At 35.8% G+C, this 13,120-nt stretch overlaps 1 protein-coding gene across 2 annotated transcripts in view; it reads left to right on the top strand.

Annotated features, from left to right (window-relative positions):
- The window catches only part of MST1 (mercaptopyruvate sulfurtransferase 1), a 203,792-nt gene extending 191,268 nt beyond the window's left edge, over positions 1–12,524 (top strand). For both annotated transcript variants that reach the window (XM_089811480.1, XM_089811478.1), the window contains exons 10-12: positions 11,201–11,264; positions 11,813–11,880; positions 11,962–12,524. In XM_089811480.1, coding sequence (XP_089667606.1) covers positions 11,201–11,264; positions 11,813–11,880; positions 11,962–12,069 — 240 coding nt within the window. In that variant the 3' untranslated portion in view covers positions 12,070–12,524. The remainder of the gene's footprint in view (positions 1–11,200; positions 11,265–11,812; positions 11,881–11,961) is intronic.
- Positions 12,525–13,120: the final 596 nt, after the last annotated feature.

Genomic DNA, 13,120 nt, shown 5'->3' with positions numbered 1-13,120 from the left:
TCATCAACTATGACATCATTGTTTTCACTTATTCCATCCTCAAGGAGAGATTCGTTTTCAACCTTGTGATCACCATAATGTTTGTCAATTATAACCTCCAATTCATCAAATAACTGAATAAGATACTTGCATAATCCTTACCATCATCCATGGTGGGTTCCCTCTCATGGTCTTCATCATGTAGAGACTGGACTAATGAATCCTCAACTTCCTCAACGTTGATTTGTACTTCTTGAGCTGACTCTTCCTCCTTGTTATCCTTGCAAGAGTGACCATGAGACCAAGATTGCTTGCAATTAAAACAGAGCTGCTCATTCCTCATTTTATCCTTGCTCATTTTATGAGATTCTACAACCTGTAATTCCTTTGCCTTTGGTTCTTGTTTAGCCCTTTGTTGTTTGTACTTCTCAGTTTTTGGTTCACATTGTTTGAGCACCTTGTTGACCAGCTTATAAACACTTTGTGAAGCCTTTGTTCTCTGTTTGAAACTGCTAACAACATTTGTAGAAGTTGCTGGAAATGAGCATCACTCTCATTTATTGTGATAACCATGATGTTTTCTATGGCTGCAATAACCTCTGCATTGTGTTCTTCCCTGACTGTGCCTAAGAGATTTTGAAACATTGTATGTATTATATCATACAATCTCAAGTCAAGTAGTAGGCAGGACAACTTGATATTTGTGAATAATTTTAGTATAGCAGCCCCTTTAGGGAAATGACAACTACTGCTCTCCCCAAGGTTTTGGAAACTATAAACAATAAGTTGTACTACCTCCTTCATGATATCTTCTTCATAAGGTTCTTGTGGTGCTAAAATTCTTATGACCTCCATCAAACAAGAAGCAATCAACAGTTTAATCTCGCTATTTGAATGTTTCAGCCACCTGTGTTGATTCAAAGTTGTTATTATAGGAACAAGAGCAATTTGTAGCAAGTCATTGGGTGTTTGCTCTACAATGGTCAAGCATCCTTCCAACTAAACTAAGTAAGGTGACAAGAGCCTTTTCGTTATTCAGTGATTTCAACTTGATTTTGCTACCTATCTCATTAAGCATTTTGGCCAATTTTGACATGTCCTTTGATGCCATTTCAACTAAAACTCAATAACTAACCTTTGCTCCTTCCTTGATCACTTGCTGTATACTAAGTCCAGTAATACTTAATTACAACAATGGTGAACAACAAATTGAAACCTGATCTAGCAGCCCGTACTATTTTGTATCTAAACCCAAACGGTCACACTATTCTAACTTCTAAATTTGTAGGCGATTATGTCAAACAATTTGTATACAATCTAATGTATGATTTTTTATTGACAATATTGTTCCTTGGACCCAAAAATACTGATAATGATGCACAAAATATTCAGAACCTTTCCAGATGGAAAAAGACACTATTTGTAGGTTGGCTTAGCTATCCAAAATCATTGATAGATTTGCTTAATTGAATTGGAGATATTGCTAGACCATGACAAGATTTCTGTCAAAGTGGATATACATCAATGCACAAGAATGACCTATATAAATTTTGGCACTCAATATGTGTACCATCCAATACAACACAACAGTTGGCTTAAAATGCCAAACTCAGAGTAGCTTGCATAGGAATGCCCCCTTGTCTATCTTTCATGACAAGTAATTTCTGTTGTAAATACGGTGGAGCCCTCTTCATAAACTCAAGTAATATTTTCCACGAACAACTGTATTATCTACCACAACTTCTCGAACAACCACTCTGAAAACAAATGAGCTTACATTATATTGCGGATTGACTTGCGGCATCTCGCACCAAAACTATCCTTAACACTTATGGGCTCTTGGAAGAATTACTTCAAACTGCAATCTTCTAGCTAGCATAACTCTCATAGTCATAATCAATTCACACAATGAACACTTCTTCTGCCTCCGTAAATATTTCACATGCCAATATTACTAAACAACAAGCAAATACTTCCTTCATGGTCTTGATTGCCACTTGCACCAACATTTCCCACTAATGATTGCGGCTGTAGTGTTCTAGCTTAGAATATAACCGTTCACCATTTGGTACACTTGTTCATATGTATATCAAGTGCTTTCCATGGAAACTCATTGTATGTTACAAAAGGCAGACAGTAATCTTAGTACAAGCCCGTCACTTTTCTACATAAGCTTCTTGTCTTCTTTGGTATGAAATATAGTGCCCAATAGCCAAAATTTTAATATCAAGGCTTCCTCAATGACAAAACACGACTCTAGATGTTTTCTTGTATAACATGTCATGTAACTCCAGCTAAGACAATATTATCTTTGTTGTTATCCATAGCTTGATAACGTTCTTCACACATTCATTACCCTATAACGTAACTCTTGCATATTTTCTCCAGAAATGGCTTCCAAATATTCTCTATTGCGTTACTTGTTTCCACAATGTTGTTTGGCTTCCTAGATGAAAGCTCAATTGTCAAGTATTACACCCAACACTCAAGTACGCGGCAACACTCTCGTATACGATAAGTACCACTCCATTTTTACTCCACAAATCCTAGACATTGTTCTTGTTACCTCACAACAATGGCTTGGAATGACTGAGAAGGAGATAGAACAACAACTGTAGGAATTTGAAGTTTTGTCAACTACTGTGTACCATAGAATAGGTGCTCCTTCTCAGACCAAAACCCACGACTCAACATTCATAGATCATCACAAAAGCTATAGTTGTCTTGTTAATGTATTGTCCAATCTTAGGCGCCAGACTTTTTTTGATTATTTGCCTCAGATCAAAGCAATATTTAGCGTTTAAATTCTCATATTCAATTGGTAGCTCTAATAAAATATAATTGTTTCAAGAGTCCCAATTACAATTTAATACACTCAAATCGACAAATTTTTAACCTTCGGTTATGCTTCTCACACTAAAGGTGAACAGCCCCACAATGTTCTACACAGATGACAAAGCTGGGATGATTATACTCATTCACGAACAATATGAATACCCCGATTAATGAATGCGTACAATCTCTTCAGTATTGAATTTGTCTACCAAGAATGAAGCTCGTCTTTTTCTAAGCTTCAACATGGTGGGCAAGCAAATATCTAATCACCAAACAAGCCTATAAGATTTCTTTGATGGCCAAAAACCAACGAATTAGAGTGTTTGGTTTTATAAATATTTGCCCCTTGTCCTCTGTCTTTTTCAAAATATAATTCACCAAAATCTTCCACAAAGTTGACATGGTTTTTTTTTCTCAGCCACAGACCCATTACAAATATGAATCTCCTCTAATAATTTTTGAAGATACTTCAGCAACAAGGAATCGTCATTGGCCAGCTTTATAATTTCCAATATATTCACAACACTATCCCTTAGATATATATGCTTCCCTAATACAATCGAAACCCATGAAATGCCCTTTAACAATATTTTTTTGAGATTTCACATATTGGATATAAGGTTCTTTAGACCATCACTATAACAGCATTCAAGAAATATTGTTCCTTAAATATTTCCACCTACCATCGATAAAAAATCTTTTCTGTGATTACATCTTTTCCATGTCCACCAATGTCCCAATGCTCCATAGCTTAAAATAATCTTTAATTCACCAGCAAAATGTTAGTGTAGTTTTTTATTTTTCCTATTTTGATAGGTTTTTCCTACACTTTTAATAATCTCGCTTAGGTTAATAAAGCATGTCTTATTAGGTGAATGGTTGTGAGGTGTCACCTTCCTACATGTGAGCATCCATTAACTATCTTGGGAAGATACTTTGCTATCTTTAGTCCGATAGATGGTTGCTCCTCATTGGTTGGTGTTGCCACCTCCTCCCTCTTCCTAGCCTATATAAGCATGCTACCTGGCTTGTATTTGCATCTCTTGTTTTTGCATCCTCTTAATGCTATTTTGCTTCCAGCATTTGCATTACTCTCTTGGAGACTAACTCTATGATGCTATTTTGATTTTGTATCATTTGCATTCATAGTTTAGATATTTACTCTTTGCACTAGTTTTCTGGGTTATTAATCTTATCAGATTCTAACATGGTATCAGAGCTTTTCTATGTGCAAGAGTAGATTTTAGTTTCCTTATTGGAGAGATTCGGGGGGGGCAAATAAACTTTATTGTAGTTTTTTGAAAAACGAAATATGCTCTTCTCTTGCATCTTTGGATGATCCTGAGAATCAGAAAAGTTTTGACAAAAACAGTTTTTTTCTGGGGTTTCAATCTCAAATCTGACAACCAACTTGCATATTTGGAGTTTTCAATCAGTTTTGCAGGTTCCAGCATGCCATTGATGGACTTAAGAAGCTGATCCAGCATTTGCATGTCATATTTTGGTTGCTGGGGTCGTTTTTTGATTTTTGGAGCCGTTTTTTACTGTTAAAGGCGTCTGATTTACACTACAGCAACATCTTCTGTACATCAGCAAGAAAAACGCTTTCTGGGTTTTGTTCGCAGCCCCGAAAAACCATCTGGGTATCTTTTAGATTTTGCATGCAAGCTGTATATTTTTCAGAATCGAGCATGCAAAGCTACAGCCATACCCCTCTCCGTTGGCAGTCGCAGATTTGAATGCAGTTTTCAAATGTCTCGTTCTTGCTCATACGGACTCCGATTTTGATGATTCTTGTTATAAAATTGGCTATTTTTTTGTGCTCTATCCACTGGTGGAGTTGTTTTTTGATTTTCATGCATGAATTCTTCAGAAATTGCAGATTCTCAGCCGTGATTGTGCACAGTTCTCGTTTTGGAAACTTCGAAGGATCATAACTTTCTCATACGACCTTGTATCGAGGCGATTCTTTTTTTGAAAGTGCATGATTTTTTGAGTAGATCGCAGTGGTGCTATTTGTTTCCTTGATTATTGTGCCCAAGTTTCACTTTTAGCATATGCTCTTCATGAGGGTTTGTAATGCATTGAAATCAAGACCACTAAGTATCTCTTTCTAGTGGTAGTTGTAAATGCACTAAAATAAAGTGCCAAATCATATTTCTTTGGGAGGGGGTTCTTTAATTGAGTAAAAAGGGGGGGGGGGGGCATTGTCGTGGCTGGGTTCTCTTCTTTTTAGCATTTCTTTGCATTTCTTCATCATGGATCAAACAAATATGCCCATCCTAACTCCATACAATTACTTTGAGTGGAAATCATGCATGATAATTCACTTAAGGAAAGCTGGATTAAATAGGATAACTATGGGACTTGAAACTGAACCTACTAAAGATGAAGATAAGCCTAAGTGATTTAACAAATGTGATGAGGCATTTGGAACATTGTGTTTGTTTGTTTCTCCTGACTTGCTATTTCACATTGAGTCTTTGGATACACCAAATGAAGTATGGACAAAGCTAGAAACACTATTTGGCACACAAGATTCAATGAGGGGTCATATGTTGGAAAATGAATTAATTAGTTTGAGTCCAGGCAATTTCAACACAATCCAAGATTTCTTCACCAAATTGAAATCACAAGGCTGCAGTTAAAACAATGTGGAATTGAAAAGAAAGATGAACAACTGATTCTTAGTATTCTCTCTAAGCTAAGTTCAGAATATTCTGTGTTTGTCTCTACCTTCTATGCTACTAGGGGTGCACTTGGTACTCAATTCACCATGCCATCTTTAGATGATTTTGCTGTCAATCTCACTCGAGAACAGGACAAGCTAATCCAGATGGGCATTCTTAAGTCCTCTAAGTCACATGCCTTGGCTGCCAACCAAGGCACAAAAGAACAACAAGGACAAAGTAGTAACAACAATAGTAAGGACAAGAAACAAAAGAATAGCGAGGAGAAGAAGGATCAAATGCCGGTTTTTTCAAAAGCAACTATTGATACACCATCTTCCAAGGGCGATAAGCCTAAGAAAGAAAAGGTCAAATGTGCTTATTGTAAAAGACCTGGTCATGATGAACATAAATGTTTGCAGAAACAACTTGATCACTTGACATACATTCTTGAGAAGAATAATATCAGTGTTCCTGAGTCTATCAAACAAAGTTCTAATGAAGGGTCTAACAAGGAAAAATAAAACGGCAAGGGGAAAGGAAAGGGCAAAGCCCTTTTTGTAGTTGCTTCCTCACCATCCACTTGGGTTCTTGATTTGGGTGCTTTACACCAAATGGCTTCATCTAAGGAAGAACTTGCATCCTTGGAGCTGTGTACTATGCCTTCTATTTTGATGGGTGATAACACTCTTGTTGAGGTGTGTGGGAGAGGGTCTGTTGATGTGGGGGATGGTACATTCCATGATGTTCCTTATGTACCCTCATTATCAACTAATCTCCAATCGGTACACCAGATCACTCACATAGGTTTAGGCAAGCGGGTTGAGTTCACTCCTAGTTCAGTGGAGATATGTGAGTTGCACAATGATTCTATAGTTGCAGTTGGGAGAGCAGATCATCAGTCACGACTCTATATGTTTTCTCACTTTGTTCCTAATCCTCCTTTGACTGTTTCACTCACTCACTTTAATGATGTGAGCAGATTATGGCATGAGCGGTTTGGCCATCTTAACTTCCACTACTTGCATCAGCTTAACCAGCAGAGCATGGTCACAGGGTTGCCTTCTACTTTGACATTGGAGTCACTTGGAATACATGATAGATCTTCTGATGGGTCAGATTCACTTGAGCAGTCTTCTACCTCCACTTTTGATGCAGAGAGTGATTCAGAGGACTCACCTCCTTCCTCTCCTAGTCATCATTTACAGGTTGATGATTCTCCTCTAGATTCTCCATCTTCTGGTCCACTTTGGGCTAGACAGACCTTGCAGTTTGCAGGTGATTGGGTTGGGGATCCATCAAACACCAAGCAGACTCGTTCACAATTCAAGGATGCTCTACATATCTTCATTGCTACTGCCTCAAATCCACAATCCTTTCATGAGGCTTCTGGTATTTCTGAGTGGGATATAGCTATGCAGGGAGAGTATAGTTTAGACAGACCTTGCAGTTTGTAGGTGATTGGGTTGGGGATCCATCAAACACCAAGCAGACTCGTTCACAATTCAAGGATGCTCTACATATCTTCATTGCTACTGCCTCAAATCCACAATCCTTTCATGAGGCTTCTGGTATTTCTGAGTGGGATATAGCTATGCAGGAAGAGTATAGTTCCTTGATGAGGAACCACACTTGGGATGTTGTCCATTTTCCTAAGGGAAGAAAACTTGTTCGATGTAAGTGGATCTACCGGACAAAATTTGCAAGCTTTGCTGGGGGTGTGGGATGCTTCATCTTTTGGGGGGGCCTCTTCCTCTCACTTGGAGTCCTAATTTTCTTTGGGGAGTCCCTTTTCTCTCTCTTTTGGGGGAATTTTATGTACATGGGTACCTCATCAGGCTTGACTTGCCGGGACCCATTTCTACATCCACCTAAGCTTCGCTTATGGGAGGGTGTTAGTGTAGTTTTTTATTTTTCCTATTTTGCTAGGTTTTTCCTACACTTTTAATAATCTCGCTTAGGTTAATAAAGCATGTGAGCATCCATTAGCTATCTTGGGAAGATACTTTGCTATCTTTAGTCCGATAGATGGTTGCTCCTCATTGGTTGGTGTTGCCACCTCCTCCCTCTTCCTAGCCTATATAAGCATGCTACCTGGCTTGTATTTGCATCCTCTTAATGCTATTTTGCTTCCAGCATTTGCATTACTCTCTTGGAGACTAACTCTATGATACTATTTTGATTTTGTATCATTTGCATTCATAGTTTAGATATTTTCTCTTTGCACTAGTTTTCTGGGTTATTAATCTTATCAGATTCTAACACAAAAGCCTTCTTACTCTCAAATCTTTACCAACAGTATTTACTTTCAAGGTTTTGATATTCATAGATTGTTTTTCAAAAATTAAATATTTCCATGATTCACGGAGAATTTATCTCACACCTGAAATATTTAATTTACACAAATTGATAACCCTATAGGTTAGCGGGATACACTGCTCTGATACCATTGTAATATCCCAGTTAGATATTATCTCCAAATTTTCTCAAAATAAATTTTATAACATGAATAGATAAATGACGTAATGTAAACCAGCAATATAACCAGTAAATTCTCATTAAAATGTCTCAGAATATGTTATTGCATTATACATCAGCAATACAATAACCAGATATTAGGTCCAATCTTAAATACATAAAATACAATCAAATTGGAAATAACAATAAAAAGTACCTGTAATCCCAAGTGTGAATTTTAATATCAATCCACTACAAAGATGAATAGGGGCTACGTCCAATCCACCCAAGAAGAGCCCGAAGGTTTCCGTCCTCAAGGTCTCAACAAGAGAAAGCTAGCAGCTTCCCAAAGTTCTCCAAAGAGAAACTAGAAAATAAATCTCAAATCCAAGCATAGCTGAAATAAACTCCTTTTTAGAGCCCAACATGTAACTCTTGCGCTTCCTTCGTCTCCTTTCATCTTTTCCTTCTTTTTCACTTTTTAACACCCTTTTAGTATTAAATTGACCCATTTTATAAATTGCCTTAAGCTCGCAAACGTCATGTTTAATATTTTATGAATTTCACTTTAGGGTTCCTAATGTCCCAAAAAGGGGACATTACAAAACAAAACAAGCAAATCATATACAGTTAATTGTAAATTATGGAATCGGCCATTTTTTTCCTGAGGAAATGCTGACATGAAAAAATCGTTGACCCAATTTTCAATTATTTTTATGTTCAAACACTGTTAAAATCCCTAAAAATGATAAAATAATAAAGAAATTGTTGTAGAAACCCAGAACACCCTAGAAAATTTCACGAAATCACCAAAACACTTAGAAATAGAAGTTCATTTGGGAACCAAATCAAAGTCAGTGTTGAGTCGACATGGAAACAAATTGTTATTTTGTCTCTTAGTTTTATTTCTGACCTTTCAAAAACCCTAAATAGTTGTAGGAGCAATGACAATCATCAACTAAATTTGAAAGGACCTCAATCATCCTCAATTTTGGGGGGCATGTGAGATAGTGTCAAATCAGTAGATGAATCTGCTCCAATTGCAGCTTTGATATGACCTGAGCTCTCTATACAGCCCACCCCATGGATTCTTATGAGAAGAACAAGTATATAATTTTTTATTTTGAAAACTATTTTTAAAATTATTAACTACTATGTTATATTGAATAGATGTCACTTAGTACAGGAAGGAGTGAGCCCCTATAGTTTATGATAAATATTATAAAGTAGTTTTTAAAATTTAAACTATTATTGACTATTAATTTATATTATTAGTTATGCAATAAATTACATATAATGTAAAATATATAATGTATGCATTTAATTTTTATATTTAATATATATATATATAATTTTTGTTCAGACAGACATACAACTCATTATGTGAGCAACATATTGAAAGTGCTCCATAAAATAAATTTGAATGACAACAAACAAGCTTACATGTTAACCGCATCTAACACTCATCATTAACATTTGTCTCCTAAAATAGTGGTTGCATGCTAGGAATTGCCAAAACCAGTGACTTCCTAATCTTTTATTTCAGCTAAACAAATGCCTTTTATTGAATTCTACCCCATACCCAATTCTACCCCATATAAAGGACCCACCAATTACCAGTATGGATTATAAAGCATTGCAATTATGGAGTATGATTTGATAAGCTTTCTCAAATATTGAACTACCCTACAAAACTTTGTTTCAATCACAATGAAAGACTTGAATCACCTCAAAACGGCTTGCACTTCTACTGAATTCCTTAAGTAGCTAGATCAATGTCTAGTAAAATTTGATCTCATTTACATCATAGAGACAATTATTTGGTGTATTTATTAATAAGCTTGAGGGAAGTCTGGGGGAGAAAGTTATTGTTGCTGTGACTGAGGATGTTGGACCGGCTGCTGACAACAAGTAAAGAATGGGTAGAAGGGCCAGGGCTACTACTAAGAAGATGACGGCTGGGGCTTCCTCTGAGATCAAACAAATCAAAGCTGCCACTGAGAAGATGGATGTGCTGTAGGAACAAGCAGCGGAAATGATGAAAAGAATGGGTTAATGTCCTGCTGGCTCCTGGCTCTTCCTGTGACTTTTTTGTTTGCTGCTTTTTTGGTGCCGTCTTTTGTTTCCTGACCTTTTGTTGCTGGCTCTGTTGTTTGAAGGTTGTAGTTTTTTGGGCTGTGATGTTTAATCTCTAGATCTTTTTTTATAGGGTTTCAGGGCCCCTTCAAAACCTGTTTTCTCAATCAGAAACTATTTGGTGTATTTGGCGACTGCCCTCTTCAAATTTTAACTCAATATTTGCCTATGTAATAACAAATATAAATATGAACAAAAATCTATTTTATGCAGTTCATGGGTCAAGCACTATTTCATTTTCTCTCTCTATATCTCTATGCTATGGAAGTGCCCTAAACTTTTAAAAAGAGTTCTGGTCTGGTCTCTTTTACATGTTTATTGAATCCAAGTTTTTCCAGAGCTTCCCCATTTTTCCAAAAAAAATCTTATACTTTTGGTTTTCTGTTTTTTTCCCAAACATTTTTTGCTGCAATGATATAAATATCCTATGATAATGATATCACGAGGTTTCAGAGGTTTCTCCACTTCAGCCTGTTTTTCCTCCTAGCATTTGCCTGCACATATACTTGGTTTTGGAAGATCTATTTGTGGGGCTTCCTGATGAAGTAAAGGTCCATTCAGGACTATAAGAGAGATTGTTGTGAAACAATCTTCACTGGGTAAACGGAACACATTCCCTGCATGGTTATAAATTATGATTGATAAATACTATGCTAGATTTAATTACGTTAGCTGTTTTCTTTTAGTTCAAAATTGCATCTCTTTGCAAGAGGCTTTTTTATCTCAAATCGGTGGATTATTTGCTTATCAGCATTTCATTCATAATGATATTGTAGACTCTTAAGGTGAGACTAACATTTATTGGCACATTTATTAAATTTTAACATAAGATAATTTACATGCTATAATGATATAATCGTTTCTTAAGTTGTTTCTTGTCTTTCTAAGTATCATTTTTGAGATTCCATTTGTATCTTAACATAGATGATGCTTTTGGTCATTGACTACGTTGACCTAAGGGGCTTAGAAAAAAATCATCATTATCATCAAGGAACAAAGATATTTATAGAAAGAAAATATATATTGTTACTAATGCTTATGTTTGTAATACGATGTTACGATTTCTGAACAAACAATGCCCTTACTTATTTTGGACTTACATGATTGTTGTTGATTCTTCTTAGGTCTTGAATGATAAGCAGGAACTTTTGGAATCAACTGACCTTGCGAAAAGATTTGAGAAAGAAGGTAATTGTTTCATTACTCTCTCTATTTTATATCGAGCTTTTTGTCACAACACACAATTGTATGAAAAGCATAACTTAAGGTGGCAAGCATGATATATTTTAATCTTGTAATATTGAAAAATATCAATAAGGTCATATTTACCCATGAAGGTGCTTCACTTAGTAGGAAAAAATACAGCAATTGCTCTGATACCAAGTTGATAACCAGGCTGAGAGATAAAGAGAAACCAAGGAGAAACCCAAATATGGGCTTTGCTCATCACAGGCCCAGCTTATTCTATTTAAAAGAAAATAGATAATAAATTCGACTTAGACTACAGTATAATGTTAGCTGGAGAATTAACGGTGGACAGTTGAGATGGGTGGCAGAAGACGGCTGAGTGTGTTGTGGTAGTCAGTTGATCTGTTGGTCTGTGCCGACCAGTTGTTATTGGACCTAACGATTAATTTACCATTCTAACACACTTGATAGTCATGTTTTAATATCTTAAAATTTTATTTTAATAGCCACTTGATTTTAATATTTCAAGTTCGTGGTCATATGTGCAGGTGTTTCACTCGATAGTCCAATAGTTGCATCATGTGGAACTGGCGTTACTGCTTGTGTCCTTGCACTGGTAAATCATTCATCTTGAGAATAATGTGAAAATCTTATTTTCATGAGTTTATGCATAACTCATTTTGATTGGGTTTTGTAGGGTCTTCATCGCCTTGGCAAAGCCGATGTTGCTGTCTATGATGGCTCTTGGACAGAATGGGGTGCACATCCTGACACTCCAGTGGAGACTGCTGAATCTAAAACTTAGTGCTGATTGAAAAATAGTTTACAATATGCTTTGGCTATGAGAAATTGTACAGTTCAACTTGAAGTCACAAAATAATAATTTGAGTGACGGAAACATAAATTAGTGATTGATTTCATCTGGGTCCAACATTGTTCATATCTTCATCAATTTTCATCATTCTTCAAGAGATTGCTAACCTCCCCAGGTCAGTCGGATGGCAATACCGCTTTTGTTTTCCTTAATTTATGAAGAAAGGCAGTGGAAATGACATCGAATCAAATCTGTCTGGGGATCATAAGTCAAAACAACTAAACAAAATTGAGACTTTTTTTTTTGGTAAATCTATATTCCTCACAAAGAATTTACAATTGATCTAACACTTGAATAGTTAACATACAAAAAAATTGTAGTGAAAACATTGCTTAAACGGCACCTAATTATGGTTATATTATCTCAGCATAGTTCTTTTAAAACAAGTGTAGAAGCAAGGATGAACAATTGCATTCAGATAAAGTTTGAATGTATTTCGAGTTTGTTATATCAGTTCTTTTGAACGCATAGAATTCATTAACATTGTTAGAGTTAAAAATAAATTAATTAATAGAAAAGTCCGAGCAGACCTTGTGAGTTTTTATGAGTCAACCCTAGTCATGGAATATGATATATAATTTCCATACATATAATTATAAATGTAAATAATTTTAAGAGTTTATTATTATTTTGCTATTGCTAAGTCTAAGTTGGCCTTCTTGAATCTAAGGGGAACTCTGATATTAATACACACATTGGAAAATTCAAGATTGGTAATTATGTGTTGTGATTAATTATTATTATTTATTAAGTTCTAGTAGATTCGAACCCAAGATCTATGATATAAGAGACCCACAATTTACCATTGAGTTGTAGGCTTTTACCTATTTCTTGAATTTCTTTAAGCAACAGGAAAAAAAGGGAAAAAAAAAAAAAAAAAAAAAACTGCTTACAATGGATTGTGTAAAAGGGCATGGTCACAAGGGGAAAAAAGGTGGTTGAATTGATGTGCATGCATAAACTATTTGGTGTTCAAATTACA

The sequence above is a fragment of the Cupressus sempervirens genome, chromosome 11 (genome assembly GCF_028749045.1).
Source record: "Cupressus sempervirens isolate cs-2001-9-10 chromosome 11, ASM2874904v1, whole genome shotgun sequence".
NCBI classification, from domain to species: domain Eukaryota; kingdom Viridiplantae; phylum Streptophyta; class Pinopsida; order Cupressales; family Cupressaceae; genus Cupressus; species Cupressus sempervirens.
The sequence above is the reverse complement of the archived record's forward strand: the minus strand, read 5'-3'. Positions and strand labels throughout refer to the sequence as shown.